Source organism: Periplaneta americana, chromosome 13 (assembly GCF_040183065.1).
Source record: "Periplaneta americana isolate PAMFEO1 chromosome 13, P.americana_PAMFEO1_priV1, whole genome shotgun sequence".
NCBI lineage: Eukaryota > Metazoa > Arthropoda > Insecta > Blattodea > Blattidae > Periplaneta > Periplaneta americana.
This window is the reverse complement of record NC_091129.1, coordinates 71,213,723-71,235,954: the sequence shown is the minus strand read 5'-3', so window position 1 is coordinate 71,235,954 and position 22,232 is coordinate 71,213,723. Positions and strand designations below refer to the sequence as shown.

The window sequence follows — 22,232 nt, the reverse complement described above, 5'->3', positions numbered from 1 at the left end:
CTTGGAGTTTTATTACTTTCAATTTTCTTATCACACTCTAGATATACTATGTAAATAAATCATTAGACGTACGTAGGTATGTTTAGAATCAATTACTGCTGAATTTACATCATATTAAAATACGTTATTTTATGGGCACTCTAAACATTGAAATTCTTTACTAGGAGACCCTTCGGGCCATATTCATAGACATTTTTTGAGGGGGCTTCCGGTGGATTATCAGCGAACTAACGTTTTTCGTATTCATAAACCAGTGTTAGCGATATGATATGAATCCTGTACAAGTAATCAATCGATAGCCGGGGCTAGTTTAGCAAGCTCGCAGCGCGGGCTAGTGAAATGTCTATGCATAGGACCCTTCAAGATTAACTGTTAGCAGAGTACCAACTCTTTTTACTGAAAGTCGGTTTCTAATTCCAATTTGTACAAAATTCATGTAACTAAATCCTCGCTCACAATTTGCAGTATGCGCTACAATTATATAAATCAATTAGAAGAAATAGTTCATTTAACTTACATGAATTGCACCAACTCTTTGAAATCAATTCCTGAATATCTATTGCTCAATACCTTTTTGAACATTGCCCATGTCATTAGCATTTCATTTAAATTCAGATTAGTTCAAACATCTCTGATTTCATTTTCTCCATTACCATTTTCGTTTCTCAAGTCGAATGTAATTGTTGCATGTTTGCTCATTTACATTCAAGGTTTGTTGCATTTTTAGAAATGGAGTAGCAAAATGCGATTATGATTTAAACCCTGCAATAGAGGGCACAGTACCTGTATACAATAATTCTCCTATACAATATATGTATGCCATAGTCCCCCCCCCCTTTCATCCGCGAGTGAAACGTTCGAAGACCTGTATACAATAATTCTCCTATACAATATATGTATTCTATAGTCCCCCCCCCCTCTTTACCCGCGAGTGAAACGTTCGAAGACCTAGTATCGAATCCTAAGTCCTTTTTCATCTGTATACATATCTATGACAAACTTTAATTTATTAATTGCGCACAATAAGATATTAAGTACCAATAATAATAATTAATTCTAATAAAATGCACTGTGTATTATTGTATTTATACATATTCATTACATCCTACAAACCAAAAAATCCAGTCGCCATTGATCAACAAATCGAACATAGGATTATGTGCGGTTTGTAAGAAATGTTTCGAATGAAGATCTTCAGTAATAAAAATGCGTATTTTCAGAAATTACCTGCACTTTTTCCAGAACTTCAACTTCACAGACGAATTATCCACACTCGCTGAGCATGACATCTTTGTTCTTCACCCCACTAATCTAGAAAGCACGTGCTATTTCCTCCGTAATGAAACCAAGTCTGTAATAAATAGAAGCTTACGAATTGCGTAATATCTTCATGTTCGTGTCTACTCGACCGCGGGCAGTAAGTAACTGAAATGGTGTAGTCACTGCCTTCAGAGACGAACAGATACGCTTACGGGGGATGACATATACCTGTATAAAAAATGAAGTCAAACCGGACAGGTGATATGAATCAGAAGGGGCGGCCCAACTCTAGCGCTACGTCCACCCATGGTTGATAAAATAATAATAATAATAATAATAATAATAATAATAATAATAATAATAATAATAATATTTTTTCCGGAACGCCTCTTGAATTTGTGAGCGATCAAATAACTAATCGTTATTTATTGTTAGTAAAATAACGTACAAAAATACAGTCTTAATTCTTCCCTCAAGGAGTAAAAACTCGTGCTCAGGGAATTATCTGAACACATAATTAACACAAATAAAGATAATTATTTGCCACACAGTGGGTCAAGGAAAAAAAATTATAGGAATAAATTAACTTAAAAAAATACAACTTCAATTTTAACAATTTAACTCATACAAATACATATACATATTAAACCAATATATATTCTTTAAAAAATAAATTCCTAACGCTATATTTTAAATTTCTGATACTAAAATTTTCCAAATTTGGGTATTTTTCAATTATTTTATTATATAACCTTGGACCAAAGTAGGTACCATGGCTAGGAGCTGTGCTTGTGAAACATTTTGGTTCCTCTAGTCTTATAAAATCGGATCTTTTAGTCCCATATTCGTGATGATATAATTTGAATTTATTGCGGTTTTTATGTATGAAGTTTAATAAGGCAATATAATAAATTTGTTTAATTTTCATAACATTAAAATCAGTTAACAAAAGCTCGGATGAGTAATCAATTGCTTTATTGAGGCATATTTTAATTATTCTTTTCTGAATAAGTATTAGTAGAGTGAGATTAGAATTACAATAAATAAGTTCATAGCGGAATTCTTTACAAAAAATGTTATAAGATCTTTCGAGGATTGAATCCAAGTTCTTTTTCTAAGAAACTATCGGCTTCTTAGTTTGCAATTTGATAATCACATGAAGTAGAAAACACAAAATATATTATTCCTAAATTGAGCTCTGCCTGTTATGCATTATGATCTTTATCCTGCATTGGCGATACAAACGCACTCTTACTTTGGATTCTTTCATTATATAATGCAATATGGATTAGTACTCTTATTCTGAGCTAACTCACCTGAATCTAAACATATTTTGTCTTACAAAAAAAGTTCTAAGAATAATGTCAGGTGTCTATAATATAAAAGGACAGATTGTAAAATGTTTATTTCAAAATTTAAAAATCTGACCTCATCTTTTGAATACAATGTTTCCCTGGTGTTTTATGTTAAAAATCACGATACTTCTAGTACTAATCAGAACGTTCATAATTTTAATAAATTACATAAATCAGATATCCATGTACCCTCTGTTAGTCTCAGCTGTTACAAGAAAAAAGTTCATTATTCGTATTATTATGGTCTATGCCCTGTTATCTCAAAATTACAAAGGGGCAAGAAGAACATTAAAACAGAATTAACAAAAATTTACGCATATCCATACATTCTACTCAACTGATTAATTTTTTTTTTTTACTAATGGCGGATACCTGACTCTTCGTCATTTAGACATATTATGAAGCCAATGACCGACTAATTTAACGACAGGGTCGTTCCCCAGGGTGCACCATAAAAGGCTGGTCTACGCTACACCCAGAATGAGATCAGATGACGATGGAGATATGTTGGGAAGCCACAGGAGAACCGGAGTTCCTGGATAAAACCCCTGTGTTACCTGTACCACGGGCTTGTCCAACACAACAATTAACTATTGTGAATGCTCATATTTAAATACATTTATTTTAACATTATTTCCGTTCTCGTTCTCGTTGTCGTTTCCGTTCCCGGTTTATTGTGAACCAGTCTATAAGTCCAGCGCTCTAGCTCAGGAATGGACACAATGTTGCTGCGGACACTGTATAAACCACCCTTCGTTTCTCCCTCGACAAATATTCTACCTGTCTGCGTGTACGTACAGCAAGCAGAGGTTGAACTCGGTATCATACCGTTCTAATCAGGGGTGTGTAAAGTGATGGAATATGGCTAATAAATTGTAGGTTTCGTTTTAATTTCCAAGAAACATGGGATCAAGATTATTTTGTTATTATGAATGAAGGTAAAATTCAATGACTCAATTGTTCAATTGAGATTTATGTATAAAACATAATATCAGATGGCACTTCGATCTTGAACATAAGAAGGATTTTGGCGAACATAAACTTATGGGTAAGAGTTTAAACAAGATTGTTAAAAATGGTTTATATTAATGAAATAGTTGTTACATGGATTAAAGCAATGTGTTATTTTAACGTAATTTGTTGTGCAGGTTGAAATAATGAGAAAGTTTTCAAGAATAATTTGTTAATGGAAAAGACAATCCACAATCACTACTAGTTGAAAATGCAGTCCGCTAAATTTATTTATTGCATTTTAAACAGTGGCGGATCATAGAGAAAAATACCCCTTTTCAAATATCAGGTAAAACCGGCAAGGATTTGTATAAATTGAGCCGTTCAGAGCAGAAGTGGTGTAAGTCAAAAATGGGTAATGAGGGTTGAAGTAAACATTCTGTAAAACATAGCGCAAAGTAGCAATTAATATTTAATTTATTTAAACTATTAATAGTCAGTGGTTAGCACGAAGGACATATTAATTGCTATTTTGCGCTGTATTTTACAGAATTTTTACTTTAAACCTCATTACCCAATTTTTACTTACACCACTTCTGCTCTGAACGGGTCTCATGAGTCATGACTTGTCATGACGTTGAGCTAGGATTCGTATGTAGTAAAAGCTAATATTTTCAGTCGGTATAGTTTATAAACATGCAACCCATGCCCCCCTCCTTATACTTGCCATTCAGTCACAGGAAATCAGGAGCAGTCGGAGTCTAAAATCTTTTAAGTACACTCCACTTACAAATGTTTTTATTGAACAGAACTAGAGTCTTGCGGAAGTTTCTAAATAGTCTTAAATAACCAAGTTATTATTTTTTCTCCTCTCTCTTCCTTTCCCCCCCTTTTTTATTATCTTGATATATTACTTAATCGTTTGTGTCTATATGCTATATAGTACGATTTTGCTATTCAACTTTTTGTCTTGTAACCCACATGTATTTTCCTATTAGTATATTAACTGTATACTATATCTCAAATGAATTAATCGTAGAATTACTCGAGTCTTATAAATTGTATATAGTCCCCTTATGTTATGTAACTGATTTTGATTATATGTAATTTTCTACTATATTTTATTATTTTTTTATTTTAGTTGATTATTTAACGACGCTGTATCAACTACTAGGTTATTTAGCGTCGATGAGATTGGTGATAGCGAGATGATATTTGGCGAGATGAGGCCGAGGATTCGCCATAGATTACCTTGCATTCACATTACGGTTCGGGAAAACCTCGGAAAAAAACCCAACCAGGTAATCAGCCCAAGCGGGGATCGAACCCGCGCCCGAACGCAACTTCAGTCCGGCAGGCAAACGCCTTAACCGACTGAGCCACGCCGGTGGCTTCTGTATTTTATATTCTCCTTATATTATGTAACAGATCTTGACTATTTGTAATTTTCTACTATATCTAAGGTATCTTCTTTTGTGTTGTTTTGTAATCTATCACATAATTTTGTATTTCATGTATATTATCGAAACCTGGTTGAGTGGAAAAGAAGGCCTTATGACCTTAACTCTGCCAGGAAAAATAAAATTACTTCTGCTGCTGCTGCTGCTACTTCCATTAGTTAATGCTAAGGGCCTTTAATCCTTTTAACCACCACTTACAAAACAGCGGGAGGTTTAAAAGCTGCATTGTCTAGTCCTTGTGACTTTTCTTGCATTCCGAATTTTGTCAACCAGGCTTAACAGGCATCACATCGACTCAACTATACTCAGCATCATTCTTAACTCTTATTACATATAAATCCTAGCTCTACGTCATGACAAGTCTTCTAACTTACGTAATTTCGTAGCTACGATGCTGACAATTTTTTAATCCACTTATGTCTGCGAACATTTTTTTAATGAATCTGATGAAAAATATTGGACGTGCACGTCTAACAGCCTATATCTCGTAACTCCTTTACGTTTAATAGTATTCATTTTAATATAGACAGACTCATCCTGACCAAACATTATAGGAGATCTATAGCTTATAAGTGATTATTTATAAAGAGTGCTAAGCCATAGTGACTACATGAATGCTTATATTACATATTTGACTTGATTTGAAATGTTTAATGTAATGGCATGCCACATTAGTTTTGTCCAGCTCTAAGCGGAAGAGAAGCCAAGTTTATGTTACATGAACACATCCGAAATATTATGGAAGGAGTGAAATGGATCACATCTACCTGCCCTCCGTTATGCCCACTCCTGCTCTGGCCACTAGACCACAGTGGCGGCTAATGATTAACTATTTGAATTTGTGAATTAAATTAATATACGCACTATGTATTAATAATTATATACGGTATTGCATGTTTTTGTGTAATTTTTCTTACTTTTTCCACATCTGAACAAAACACTTATGTAAACTCTACGAAATACAACAAATGAAATTAAGTATGGAGAGACTCAAATTCCGCGCTAAAGTTCACGTAATACAGGTTGGGAACGGCTGGCGAAGAAGTTGCAAGACCGTGACGTGTACACATTCGCTGTCAGTAGGCCTACATATATGACAAGAAGGTGAAAATAAAATGCCGGCATACACGCGGGAAGTGCAAAACCCGCCTCGACCACTTTCGCGTGTTTCAGCTCTGTGATTCCGAGGGAAACGCAAGGAAATCCTGCACACCATATTTTTGTGTCGTAACTGCGATTTGAATGACGCCTGCACAGAAATCCGCGTTAATTGGAAGCGCCGTGGCTTAGCACAGGAAGGGGTGAGTAATTTGGACGTTTCCTAATTGCGGATTATGTCATCGCAAGACAAGATACCGGCTCGCTCGACAGGTTGCAAGACATGGCTGACGCTTCCTCCGAAACTCTTCCACGTACTTTAATCCTCTGCAACAAAAATTTCGTTATAGGCCTACAATTATTATTATTATTTTTATTTTCTCCTTCTACTGAATGCAGAAATAACACTTGTCGTACTTTAAAACTCAGAGAACACATTTTAAATATAATGAGTGTAAAACAAAGATGTAATTTATCACTCAATTTGTTTAATATTCATAGAAGACATTGTTAAATGGAAGAAAAATTTGGTCCACATGAAAATAAAATCATACCAGGGGTGTAAACGTAAATAAAAGTACCAGGGCGCATCATGAAAAGATTGTTGTTAATATTGTTATTATTATTATTATTATTATTATTATTACTATCATTATTGTTATTATTATTACTATTATTGTTACTATTATTATTATTATTATTATTATTATTATTATTATTATTATTATTATTATTATTATGTAATATATTTATACCCATTCATTAAGAATGCTTGGTCTAATTAGATCTATAACTTATTCTTTTTCTACTCCTATGTGTTTATTAATTTTATACTATACATTGGTTAGATCCAAGCTTGAATATGCATCTGTTGTATGGAACTCCATTACTGCCACTGACTCGGCTAAATTGGAGAATATTCCAAAAAAAAATATTTCCTTGTGTGCTTATAGATTTTTACCTAATTCCGATTATAAATATGATATTAACTGCAAATATTTTAATTGCTGTAGTTTATTTACCAGATGTCAAGATATTGATTATTTATTTTTTTGTAGTCATTAAGGGTGATATTCATTGTGAATCATTCATAAGCAATATCAGTCTTCGTATTTCTGCGAAGGGTTTAAGATTTCATAAACATTTTTTATAATAGAAATTATAAATCTCTCTCTCCGGTCTGCAGATGTATAAAATATGCTAATTTGCATGGATTGAACTTGGATCCATTTAATGTGTAGTAGCCTATATACTTTTTGAGTTTTATGTCAGTTGTTATTAATTTATGCCTTTTGTTTAGATGTGTATTGTAATATTATTCTCGTCATCTTGTATATCTTTGTAATACTATTTATGATTCTATTCTTTCATTTGTAATTATCATTTTATTTAATTGCCATTATTTAAATAATTATTCCATTGTACTTTTATTGTAATTTATATAATTGCTAATTTTTTGTTATATTGTTTTTGTGCTGAACTGTAATTGGCCACTGGCTGTTGTACAGCACATTAAGTATAAGTAAATAAATCTATTATTATTATTATTATTATTATTATTATTATTATTATAGGATAAACCGCGACAAGACGCTCTCAAGGAACAGCGTGTAAACAGCGTATTTAAAACGACTGCGAATTTGGAGGGTTATCTACTATATTTTATTATTGAATTACAGCTTTCATGGATTACCCCATTGTGTAATACGTCCAAGACATTAACAGTACCCGTATGTACTTAATTTCTTAGGGGATAAAATATTTTATAGTTGTTATCCTGGTATGTGAACCTTTACAATGAATAATCACATTTTCAAGACGAATAACATATTATTAGAACAAAAGTCTTCCGTTTGACACTTATTGTAATCAGAATCATAGTCACAGAGACTTCAATGCGCCAATGAAAATAAACTGACCAGCAAAAATTTCCAGAATTACGGCCAACTGAAGAAAGCTGTTTGAGAAAGGGGATGTAAGAAAAGAGTACGGTAGGGTATATTGTAACTGTATTTTTTTTATTGGGTTATTTTTCGAGGCTGTATCCAATCTAGGTTATTTAGCGTCTGAATGAAATGAAGGTTATAATGCCAGTAAAATGAGTCCGGGGTCCAGCACCTAAAGTTACCCAGCATTTGCTCGTATTGGGTTGAGGGAAACCCCCGGAAAAAACCTCAACTAGGTAACTTGCCCCGACCGGGAATCGAACCCGGGCCACTTGGTTTCGCGGCCAGACGCGCTGACCGTTACTCCACAGGTGTGGACTTGTAACTGTATGTAGGCTGAAGCATGCAGGTAAAGGGCTGAATAAGAGGATGATGTAACTTATATACGCTTAAGTTCGCACTTAAATTCTGTATTCTTATTATTATTATTATTATTATTATTATTATTATTATTATTATTATTATTGAACAGTAACAAATATAAATGATACTCGGGAGGAAATTAAACACAGAATAAATATGGGAAATGCCTGTTATTATTCGGTTGAGAAGCTTTTATCATCCAGTCTGCTGTCAAAAAATCTTAAAGTTAGAATTTATAAAACAGTTATATTACCGGTTGTTCTTTATGGTTGTGAAACTTGGACTCTCACTTTGAGAGAGGAACATAGGTTAAGGTGTTTGAGAATAAGGTGCTTAGAAAAATATTTGGAGCTAAGAGGGATGAAGTTACAGGAGAATGGAGAAAGTTACACAACACAGAACTGCACGCATTGTATTCTTCACCTGACGTAATTAGGAACATTAAATCCACACGTTTGAGATGGCCAGGGCATGTAGCACGTATGGGCGAATCCAGAAATGTATATGGAGTGTTAGTTGGGAGACCGGAGGGAAAAAAACCTTTGGAGAGACCGAGGCGTAGATGGGAAGATAATATAAAAATGGATTTGAGGGAGGTGGGATATGATTATAGAGACTGAATTAATCTTGTTCAGGATAGGAACCAATGGCGGGCTTATGTGAGGGCGGCAATGAACCTCCGGGTTCCTTAAAAACAAGTAAGTAAGTAAGTAAGTAAGTAAGCAAGCAAGCAAGCAAGCATTATTATAATTACTACTTATTAGTAATCCCGCTGTTATACATAATACTAATCTATTTTTATAAAATACAAAATTGAGTAAGAAACAAGTAAGGCAATCATTATTTAAAAAAAAAAAAATAAAGAAGCAGGGTGCTGCCAGGTTACAGAAGAAAGTACCAGGGCGGCGTCCTGGCCCGCCCTGCTATGACTACACCCCTGAATTACATCCTGGAAATAAGTTCCTAAAGAATTACAGAAGAAATAATCCAATTAAGAAGACGATTCAGATCTTCCATCTGTCCGTACGACTGAACTCATAATCTCTGCATCAATTTGCAGGCAGACGTAAGCAGCTTCTGAAGCGATTTCTGCTGCAGCAAATGGCAGAAGAGTTGGCTCGCGAAATGGAGACACCAAACCCAGTGGCAGAATATGACACGGAATACGACGGATCTTTCGGTCTTCCAGGCTTCGTCCCCAGCATAGAAAACATCCCGAAAGAATCGGAGGTAACAGCTTCTTGAAATTCTTGTCCCCCACAATTGAAGGGTTCAGAGCCATAGTGGGCCAAGCGCCATTTATTAAAAACGGAGAAAGCAAGGTTTAAAGTTAATTGAATACCATAGTTTAACATTAACATATCATTTAATTTGAATGTTATACCTTATATTACTTGCTATATGTTTCCATTGAATTATGTGATAACTTCATTTTAAACCTTGTTTTCTACGGTTTTAGTGAATGGCGCTTGGCCCACTACGGTTCTGAATCCTTCATTATCTGTATTTAAGGGACACTAGGACTAAGTTTTGAAACTTTTGAAGTTTTTTTATTAATTTCTTTCAAATTCGACGAGTTTGTTGTGTCTTTACGTCTAAATAACAATACAAAATTTCATGAAATTTCATTCATTCATTAGTTCCTTAGATATTAATTTTCATGTATTTTAATGACATTAAATTATGCGTAAATTCCGAACATCTCTGACGGCTTCAGAATTGTTTTTGCTTGTAAAAATCTTTTGTGAAGGACTTACATTTCACGATAAAGAAAACTATACATGTATTTTTAAATTTGAGAATTAGTTCGTAAGATAAAAATTTTCTTACAAATCATAATTTTTGCTTGATAATTTTCTTTAATTTTTAGAAGTAGGAAATTCATATCATGAAAAGTTTTCAGTAAGGAGCTGGTTTCATGCACAGCTTTGTGTATTGCAATATGCTGAATATTCTTCCAAAGTTTCATGTAAATCGGAGGAAATGGAAGCCGCTAGGAACTTTATTGACAAAAAACGTAGTTCTGAGAAAACGCAATTTATAGTGGGTGTGGTAGGTTTAAAGAAAAAGGTCGAATTTATCAGTGATAGGTTATCGTATTTAGTACTACGATATCGTAGTTATAAATGGGAAATGCCTATTATTATTCGGTTGAGGAGCTTTTATCATCCAGTCTGTTGTCAAAAAATCTGAAAGTTAGAATTTATAAAACTGTCACATTACCGGTTGTTCTGTATGGTTGTGAAACTTGGACTCTCACTTTGAGAGAGGAACAGAGGTTAAGGGTGTTTGAGAATAAGGTGCTTAGGAAAATAATTAGGACTAAGAGGGAGGAAGTTAAAGTAGATCTGGACAATTAAAAGGATGGGCAAAAGGAGGTTGGAGACTGCAAAAATGAGATTTATCCGATCTGTGAAAGGGTGTACAAGTGAAGAGAGTATAAAAAGATATAGATTTTAGGGAAAAGTTCGAAACATTTTCGACAAACAATAATAAATATAATAATGACACAGATTAAAAGATAGCCTGAAACCGGAACAGACTAATAGCTTGTATGTATGTATGTATGTATGTATGTATGTATGTATGTATGTATGTATGTATGTATGTATGTATGTATGTATGTATGTATGTGTGTATGTATTTATTCACACTGCAAATGGGTAAATATCCGGTGGCAGTGGTAACTATTTACACTCAATAATGACAATTAATAATAAATATAATAATAAATTAATAATAATAATAATAATAATAATAACAATAGTATAATAATATTAACAAGGAGCATTCTAAATTAATGAAGCACGATCACTTAAAATAACATTTAAAGTGTATCTTAAGTGTTGTATCTTAACCCTAAGTTCGAACTAAAACCCACGAGTATATGTTCATACATGAACAAGTACCTTTCAGCACTACACTCATTTCGCTGTCAACTCATTCACTGTAGTGGAACTACGACACATTTCACTGATTCTATCCTGATTTCACTAACATTTCAAAAATATGTCACTGTTCAAATACTTTGCACTACCACTATTAACTATAAAACTTCACTGACACAAACACACTTGACTGACACAACACACTTCACTGACACAACACATTTCTTCACTGATACAACACTTCAAATAAAAAAAACATCAATTACAGCCTTATCGCTGAATAGGAAATGATGATGATAAAATCACATAAAATGTCTCGTTCTGCTACCAGTAGAATGACTTTTATGTGTACGAGTCACGACGCAATTTAACTAGGTCAGTAACGTCATTTCCCGTACCTATGGTCCTGGAACATAATTATGATCCACGATACAACCATTCAAAGAACATTGTAGAAGTAACATAGACCGTTCGTAGATAGCTGCAGTTATTTGACTTCAAGCTACAGTACACAAAAATATAGATAAACGAGGTACTACGTTACAAAATTTGAATGGTTGTATCGTGGACCATAGTCGTGTTCCAGGACCATAGTTATGGGAAATGACGGTACCTCCTATGAACTGTGCTGTTGAGCTCTCGTGAGAAATTCCTCACACTATCTGGCAATAAAAATTCAGTATAATGTAAAAGGTCGACTACAGAATGTATACGTTTGTTGTACAGGCTTTGTTGGTGACGAAAGTTGGGGGATCAAGAAAATCCCTGGCAAGCACACGTTCCAAGAGTCTTACAAAAGTAACACAATTGCAAAGTTCAAGCTATTTTTGGAAATAGTAACCCACATGTTTCGCATTTAAGCTTTCCCTTGCAGTAATTACCTTTATTCGAAACTCAGATACTCGCATTCGAAAACTACTTCACAGCTACAGGCCTATAGTTTCCACTTTATGAAACGACTAAACAGGAAGTGACATCATATGGCTGTCAGTAGAGGCTCGGTTGCCACAGAGATCATTTCTATTTCCTCCGTCTTATAGAATTCGCTTTTCATGTTGAAGTACTCAGGAGATTTCATGCTACTTTTAAGCACAGTGTTAATAACACTTTTACATTCGCAATAACAGCAGCAATGATACAGCATAAGAAAGCTGCTACATATAACACACACGTGTCCTGGCGACATTGTCTTGGCGAACAAGAGAATATCGCACCGCGCTCGGTTGGCATTGTAATGTCAGTTTGTTCTTAGCATACGAATTTTTCTATTGTAAACTCCAGTGAGAAGTTGCGTTATCACTCAATGTGACAACGCTGTACAAGCTACCCCTCTAGGCCGCACCCACCCCTCGCTTATAGAAATACTTAATGTTTCGTCGCTTTTATTGAAATTGTTGTTGTTTATGATGACGACGAAGACATCTATTTGTACTAGCTAAGCAAGAAAAATCTTGTGTACCTGCCTAAATTGTGTATAGGCTATAGTGTGGATCTACAGAGTGTCCGACAAGTTCCGCATCATAGGCTAAATTATAAAATATGTTCGATATGACCTCCTACGATTTCCAAACATGTCTGGAGGCGAACTTCAACGCAATGTAGCATGTCGGCAGTGATGTCACGACACTTTTTCTCGATTCGAGTTCGTAGGTATTGCAAGTCACGGAACTTCATTTTCTGTGCCTTTTCCTTACTACAAATCCAGGTGGATTTATGTCAGGCGACCTGAGAGCCCGCTCTCTGGGTCTTCTACGTCATATCCACCTATCAGGGACGTTGTCACCGAGCCAATTCCACACGATCCTGCATGAACCATTCTGATCTTTCGCATAGCAAGTCCATTCCGGCATCATCCGGACTCTCAGAGTGGACTCCCAGGTCGCCCTACCTAAATCCACTTGACTCTGCTTTCTAGGATTTTCTTAAGGAAACGGTACACGAAGTGAAGATTTGTGACCTGCACCATCCACAAACGCGGTTCGAGAAAAAGAGTCGTGAAACGTAATTATCGTGAAATTACGCCTCCAGGCATGTTCTTCACTAGTGCTCAGACTTAAAAATCAATGCGTAGTTTTATTAATTAAGGAATGTAAATCTTTCACAAAATTTCGAAAACAGAATTCCAATTATAGTCCCGCGAGGGACATTTTGAATTTACGCATGATTTAGAGTGTAACAAAACTTTCTGGTATAGTGAAAATTTTAGTTTTTTTTTTTTTTTTAATATTTGATGGTAAATATCACATTTTCAGCCAAATTAATAATAAAGGATTGCATCACACTACAATCAAGTAGTACCAACTCCTACACCATAAAATTTAGTCATGCTTCCTGAGAAAATGGAAACTAACAAGAGAATAATTTTAACATACTGTTACAGAACTTTTGTTAACTCTGTAGTTTGATTATTACACTTTTACTACGTCATACTACTTTTGACCAATAAAACGGTACGAAAGGACGTCTTTCAACCAAGTATGGCTGTTTATCGCACAATTTTATCGCGTCCCTAGCATTTGTTTAATTTTATCACTTCCCTAGCATTTGTTTGTTTTTATCACTACCCTAGCATTTGTTTCTTTGTTTGCCAACATTTCAAACTGCACTGGTCTGGACGTCAAAAAACAAAAAAATTACAAACCACTCCAGTCGATGCACAGCAGTTTCAAATATGACTCGCATTGGCATTCAAGAACAAGAATTAATAATGATCACTGGTCATAGCTATGCATCTTCCATAAAACCCTATTTACAAATAAATGAAGAGCACTATTCGGAAATCCTCAATAAGTTGAGGAATAAATCATGTCCATCAATGTGTTCCACTTCTTTTACGCACACGTCCAATATAACATCAACTGAACCACCAACCACTAAAACATTCAAATTTAAAAATTGTACTTTCAGTAAATGTTCCTTTTAAAATTATTCATTTTTATTTTTTATTTCATCGTCCTTAATTAAAACTTTTCTTGTTTATTTCATCATCCTTAATTAAAACTTTTCTAACACTTGTTTATATTATTTAGGTTATATTATAGCTTCTGCTATATGATATTATGGATAGTCACGTATCAGAGATTGTTTAATATTAAGATTTATTGAAACTCATGTGTCAAGTGACGTTGATTACTGGGATCAGGATAATTGAAGTGGAATGCAACTGTTTTAATAAAAATGAAACTGAATCAACAAAACCTTCTTGACTAGTAACCGTCCACAGAGTTCAATGAAGATTCCATAGTTGGCACAACTGATAACAAGAAAACAGCTAATCATAACACATTACTGCCATCTAGGTTAATATTGGTAATGTTGAGATGGTACAATAATAAATTTGAAGACAGTTGTATTTTCGTAAGTCAATTAATATTTTATTGTATTAGGGTACTTCGTTACTTGTAATCTTTATATACTTTCTTCTAATCGTGTAATAGTCAATTAAATTCCACTCGAGTTTTGATTTTCTCTAGATAAATCAAAATCTCTAGTGAGATTACTGTTGATAAAATAAGTATGACATTTGTTTAAATTTAGTAGACTACAAATGTTTATATATAAGAACTAACCCACAAGATTTGAAAACAAATAAACCAAAACTATAGAAAATATCAAATTCAGTCCCAGTCTCCCTTAACTTTGAATGAACAAGTGATGGCTAAGGGGAAGGAGATCATACTTTACCCCTCCCAACTGTTTGTATACTAAGGGCTTGAATCGCGAGGTCGCGAGTCACGAAATGCCGACTACTCATCTACTCTATTCCTCACTGAGCTCAGTCTTTATAATGTTAAACAATAGCGGTTGTAGAAATGGTGGATAACACTTTCACGTATGGTCCGTCTCAAAAATCTGTGGTGTAACTTCACGCATATGGGGCGGAGTCTATTTGTGCCGGAGAGTATTGCGGGCAGCATCACCTCGAGGCCGCTAAGGGGTAAGATTCTCGTGGTAGAAGGTAGAGTAGATTTCAGATAGAAATGATCCAATCCCTGCAAGCGATTGCTAGCTTCGTTCAACCAACACCTCCCCCAGAACGATCATTGGCCCTAGCCCTCTCACATACTACTTGCACAGAAGTTTTGTTTCGTCTTTCTACTCTACAGATTCCTGGGACGGACCATAAGTACTAATGTGAAGTAACTATAGTTTATAGGTTACCTGAACTTCTTTATGTTTCAGACGCACAAAAAGTACCCGCTGTATTCCGATGCCCCCATATCGTTCTGGCAAAGCAACAGGAACTGCATAGATGGACTGACGAGGTCTGTGGATCCTGTCACTCCTTTCAAGCGGAACTCAGCCTTCACCAAACCCTGGGAAGAAATACTGGATGATCCTGATCCTATCAAGCCACTGTAACAGAGTTTGAATGTAAGAAAAGAACAGGTGTTTTCAGGTTACTAAATTCTCTGCTTTCAATATTTGCATTTATTAAGGAATGAACTACGAGTAAGTATTGTTACTGTCCAAGACCAAACATTTTATAAATACAAATCTCATTCTGTATAAAATCATGGCAAGAATAAAAAGATATCCCAGAGTAATTTTAAACTAAGGCAGAAAATATCGGTATTACTATTTTCTTATCATAATCATCAACATCATCTTCATTATTATGCCTTAGGCATCTATCATATGTAGCAATCTATCTTCAATTAGGGGAGAGTCGTGTAGTATCGGACATCGGGTAATATCGGACAGTGCGTTTCTTTCATCTACCACCATATGGCAGTACCTGAATGACATGGTTACGTTTCTCTATGCGACATCACAGAAACGTAACCATGTCAATCAGGTACTATCATCGTGTGGTAGATGAAAGAAACTCACTGTCCGATATTACCCGATGTCCGATAATACCAGACTCTCCCCTAAAGCTTTTTTTATTTTTTGAGTGTCCTGTATTTATTTCACCAAATGGTTTAGTTTTTAAATTTTTGGACAATTTTCACATTATGGTGACCATAATATTTTCAGCAGAAGATGGGACATGACCAAAGCTCGGATCTTGGGGACTTGTGTGTCGTGTGCTTGAGTAAGGTTACAGGCATAACGTACACAAAGCTCACGCTGCAAGTGCTCAGGGACAGTCGTTTGTACTAAGAAAGTGGTCACATCGAATGGCAAGAAGACGAACGAATAAACTGTGTCACGTCGAAGCCAATGACATTAAGAGAATTACAGGTAAACGGTCTGTTTGAGGAATTAGAAAATACGTGTTATTCGAATGGGTGTTATGGAAGTTTGAAAATGCATTTCTTAAATTTTAGGTACAGAATTTCGTGGAGGAATTCTGAGGAGATACATTATTTTCTTCTAATGCAGAGTTTATATCTTGTAAGTTGTACCACACATAAACTAGAGCTGGAAACGGGCATTCACTGAAAGACATTGCAGTCCTTTAAATTGATGGAGAATTTGTCCATAGCCATGGATCAAGTCGTAGAGGGACCTTCCCTAGTAGTGATACACTAATTGAAAACTATTTGCGAGAAAAATTTAGGATATACTTATCTTTCTCAGATACGAGATCTGCTGAAAATCGAACAGGAAACAGTGACAGTGAAATATTCAGTATTTTATTTAGGCCCAAGACTTTATAATAAAATTTCAAACCATTTTCCAAATTTGAAATTTTTTAAAATTGAAACTTTTAAAAAAGAATTTTGTAAAATTATCCATGATATATAATAGTAACAAATGTACTTTTTTACCTTTTATTTCTATCGACTATATTCATGTTTTTATTGAATATCACTGGCTTCTGTCGGATTGTCAATTTATATTAAATGTGTATTTTTCTCTCGTTTTCCCTTTCTTCTTTATTCTTGCTCTTGTGTTGTACTTATTGGTTTGAATTAAGTTAATTACTGTATTTAGTAAACTGTCCTTGTAAATTTTATGTTATATTATTCACTAAGACCACACCGTACACGAGCCTGACTCTTACGGTAGTGGCTAGAAACATTTTTATTTTATAAATGCAATTTGTACTCACTAGGTAGCTAGTTAAAATAAGTTTCCTTCGTTTCAAATCATGTTTAACTAACAGACGAAGAATTTATGGGTTCGAAAATCTTCGAATGCATGTAGTCATACACTGTAATGAAATGTACAGAGCAGAACTGTAAATTTGATGTATTTTGCATGTTTATTTATATATATGCTATAAAATTGGATGTTTCAACCTATCATAATATTATCATTATGTTGTTCCAGCCAGGAACCACTTTTATAGCAGACCTGACAGTACCTCCGTGCTGGAAGCGGGAGTTTGTTGACATTGAAGTCCGGTCGCTTAGCCACGTTCAAAGACACAAGTCCCCAACTTCCGAGCTTTGGACATGACACAACATTTTAGTTGAAAACTATTCATAAGCCACAGATGAGGTTACTCCTGGCAATTCTACAAATAAAAGCTCATGATACTTAAATGGTGTTTCTAAATAGACTAGACGGCATTTCGGAAGGCGGTCAGCTGCTACATGCGCCGTAGCATTTCTAGTATGTGACGTCACAAACTTGTACAGTAGAACCAATCAGAACCAGTCTATAACAAGTACTTCCAGAGTTAGTTTGTTCACGTGTGAGTGTTTCAATACATTGACTAAGTAAAACTAACATTTACTGTGTATATGTAGGCTAAATAAATGGAAGAAGAGACTGTAAAGACATATATTGCACAGACAGGCGTGGAAAAGAGTGTTTAAGGTATAATTATTTTAAAAACGTTGACGAGCAGAACGCTGCCAACCATCTAGATGCTGATTGCAACGTTGCCAACGCGCAAGAAACGACTGCAGAAGTATGTGGTGTGGGATTGAGAACCGTGCAAAAAATATAGTTAGTGAAGGAAAGAAGGTTTGTTTGGTGTCATGCTTACAGTAATCAACGGCTAAGGTCATTATTGTCTTCTGATAATTTAAATTCTCTCCTGCGCTATTTGTATTGCACGTGCGCGTGAAGTACGATGTGGCAATGTTGTACGCTGCCTTGCTCTCTTTATTAGTCTCTCTCAACGCAAACGCTAGCAGGCTACTGCCTTCCGAATTGCCGTCGACTCTAGTAGTATTAGAAAGATTTGCCAGGCGATATATCGCTATAATACTCGGTCACTCTGTTCTCCCTCATTAACATATTGTTTAAAATGAACATAGAATTATCCTTCGTTCCTTGCAAAAGATGAAAATAAAATAACGAAATTAATGACAAATAGTTAATAAATATCTCGGAAAAGGCATTGACATAGGGAACTTTTCGTTTTTGTTCACATACTGAATGCAGGATTCTTCTCTCTTTTGCTCATACGTATTGTATTTTATTTTCGGGAGGAGGCATTACGACCTACAAGATCTATTACGCTTACCCCCAAACTAGACGCATTCCCAAACCCACACCGGCTGACTACACTAAGGTTCGCTGCGTATCCAGGTTTCGAGAAGGCAACCTCACTCGTCCTTAAACCAGCCCCATCCGTGCATCGCAGGCCGGCGTTCGGCGAGTGCTATGGAATAACGTAATGGAGATCGGACGGAATGATGCTGATGCCTAATATGGGAAAATGGACGAACCTCGAGAAAAATCCGACGTGCGAACTTGGTCGCCACAACTGTCTCACCACTCAGCCACAGCACCGAAAGGCCCCATATACATACTATCGCTAAAACCGTCTGGATACTAATTCAATTAAACAATGAAACGTTATTTGCTCTTCTTATCTCAATCTTTGTTACTAATAAGAAGTGCAAAATCTTGTAGTCAGTGATTACCGGTATCTCAGAAGTCTCCTCGATGCAGTTAACTTACATTGAAAATATTTTTCAATTTCCCATAATAATGAGATAGAATACTGATGGTAACTATGCACAGGCATTAACAAAGGATCATGAACAGATCGTAAGAGGGATACACTGCTACGTAGAATACGTAACCCAGTTTCGGGAATGGAACTACAGCTGTGTAGATTGAATGTTTCATTTGTTTTTGGTTTACAAATCGAGAGAATGGATTTACGCTAAGAAGAAATTAATGAAGAGCAAGCAATATATTTTCTCTTCGTATGAAGCATCATTCCGAAATTAATCCCAGCTCACAAGAAATTTTGCACTATGATTCATTGACAGAGTATCACTTTAATATAGCACTACTCGCGAATACAACGAGTCGAGTGGTCGCATAGGTTTGTAACTGCTCTCGATGTCCAGATATTACCGAGAGAGGCCGCGCGGCACGGCTTACGCCACTTCGGCGCCCTCATGCCCGTAGCGAGCTGGCATCTTTGGGCGTGGTCACACAAGTTACATTGGTTCTTGGCCTAACTACTGATAATACTAGCGTTCTGATGTAGTTCATAGTGTCGTTACATTAAATATTTGAAATTTTGCAATTTTTAGTTTCACCACCGAACGTGGAACGGGTGCCCATACTCGGTGTGCGGGGAAAGACACAAAGAAGGTAGTGGGGTACCCTTCCGTTCAACAGCCACAATAAAAACCCTAGAAAAAATGCGAATTAAGGCACCTAGAGAGTCGTCTTAAGGGGAGACTCCACTGAATATCACGAAAATTTTCCAATAAATTTTTATTGGCTATTTCACTTCTTTAGAATGTGTATTTTCATACCCCAAATGGATTTAGTTCAATTCTGATTACAAATATGTTTTAAATTGTTTTTAAATTAAGGCTGAAGGGGACGTGGCATTTAAAGATCTGTCAAAATTATTTTTTTCATCAAATAATTGTTTTTTTTTTTACAAATTTCTGATTACAAATCTAGTAAATTTTTTCAAAAGTTGGCACACTGAAGTTACTAGATGAATGTAGCGGAGGAAAATGTTGATAGGCATATGTTACATATTCAATTTACTTTCAAATCCGTAAGTTTATTTTTCTTGATTTAATATCAACATCAAATACCAATATCAAATATAAGTCAATCTCGATGAAATGTTTACTGCAAAAATTTATGAGATAGCTGCATGTTTTTATGCATTTACTTTTGTAAGAAATGCTGCTAGTTTATTTTATTAATATTTTTCCCCGAATTATAGAAAAATAACCTATTGAAATTTTCAAAAATTTATTTTAAAGCGAATAAATGAAATACTTCAGAAAATGAATGCGTAGAAATGTTTCTCTATGTCTTGTAAATGTAACCGAAGTAAAGGAAGCTTAAAAATTGAGATCTTCTACTAAAAACTTGGGTTTGAAAATATTTCTAAAAAAAAAAAAAAAATAGAAAAAAAAATAAATCGAAAACATTTGGGAGTTCAAATTTGGATTTTGTTGGTATTTTACATAGTAAACAAGCTCTGAAAATTTGGTTTAAAAATGATTAGAATAAAGTTGTCAGTTTTAGTGGAGTTCCCCTTAAAATCAAAACTTTGCTACTCGTACTAGAACATTTCCAGAATTCGAACCTTCCAGTGGACGATAGATCTTCGAGGGAAGTGTGAAGCTAAAATATAAGACTGATTTGCATCTTCATCAGACAATTCTCAGTCGTCGCTGCTACCTGATACAATTATTTTTATCTGTACATACCATACAGGTCCGCCGCTGTGGTTTGAAGGGTAGCGTAGTCGATTCCCATGCAAGTGGTGAGGGCAATCTTTTGTTCTCGGAACTGGATGGTTGTCTCGTGTTGTCTCCGAAGCGGCCCTGCGCCGTGCTGACCAGAGAGTCAGGGTGGCCTGCAATGTGGATGACCATAACCTCCTCCACACAGCGTTGACTTGTAAGTCGGTATCGAAGGAAGTAAAAAGAGACAATGAAAGGGAAAATAATGTTCTACATGAGGTTACGTCAATAACAACAAATGAAGTCCTCGAACCAAGCTGGTTGTAAAGCTTACCTCCTCCTACCAGATCAAGGGAGATGAATCCCTGGTAGTTTTCGTAGCAGGCCAACGTCCAAAGGGAAATACCCGAACTGCCATGGTAAGGAGGGGATCTGGAATTCGCAGCAGAAATGGAAATGAGGAATTGGAAGACGGTAGCTCGTTATTGATAACAATGACGGACACTCTTGAAGGAGGACACAGCTCAACTTGAGCTGCACGGCTACTGAATGGTAATTACTATACACTATACAGCCATTCCAGTTGTTATGGATGTTACATTTTTTACTATTTTCAAACTCTATATCAGGGTTACATAACTGGCGAGAGAGGGGTGGAAAGCATGGGGAAAGCGTTGGTTCCCCGTCCACAGTCCACTGGCGTTGAATGACGTCACTGTGCCCCGTACGCAATCACATAAGACAGACAGACACTGAATACAAATCCCCTCCCCTACCAAGTCAATGACGCGGAGGTAGAAGGAAGGGATGCGTGCCGTTTCCGATGAGTGACGCAACGCCACAATTGTCGCCCTGTTCTGCAAGCCTGCTCTATATATTGAAAATGAAATGACTTTTATCAATTTATATTATTAGAATCAATTTAGAAGATCAGTATCATTTTACAGAAAAAAAGTTGTTTGAATAACATTTATTATTATTGCAGAAAAATAAGATTCCGTCACGAATGTTACAAGATTTGTAAACTCACTTAACATCTTATTAACAAACAGTGTACATTGTAAAACACAGGTTTCTGCCTAAAACAAAAAGAGATTCATTCTCATAGTGTCCATGTGAAAGCTATGCAATTCTCATGGCACCCAATTAGTTCACAAAAACATAATCGGTGAATATTTATAGCTGTTTCTACCATATTCTGGATGTTACAGATGAGTTAATGTCCTTCATTTTTCCAGTTTAAAAGCAACTGTGACATTTCTAATTCAAAATATTCACTTAAACTATAAGATTGCTAATTGTTATTAACACAATCTACCTAAAAATTCATCACAGGAATAATACAGTACAAAGTAAAAAGTTACTTGATCCTGGAGCTGTGGAATTAACA

General features: G+C 35.5%; 1 protein-coding gene across 2 annotated transcripts in view; it reads left to right on the top strand.

Moving 5' to 3' along the window:
* The window catches only part of LOC138712026 (sperm-associated antigen 8-like), a 191,013-nt gene extending 175,125 nt beyond the window's left edge, over window positions 1-15,888 (top strand). For both annotated transcript variants that reach the window (XM_069843411.1, XM_069843412.1), the window contains exons 3-4: window positions 9,494-9,663; window positions 15,504-15,888. In XM_069843411.1, coding sequence (XP_069699512.1) covers window positions 9,494-9,663; window positions 15,504-15,683 — 350 coding nt within the window. In that variant the 3' untranslated portion in view covers window positions 15,684-15,888. The remainder of the gene's footprint in view (window positions 1-9,493; window positions 9,664-15,503) is intronic.
* Window positions 15,889-22,232: the final 6,344 nt, after the last annotated feature.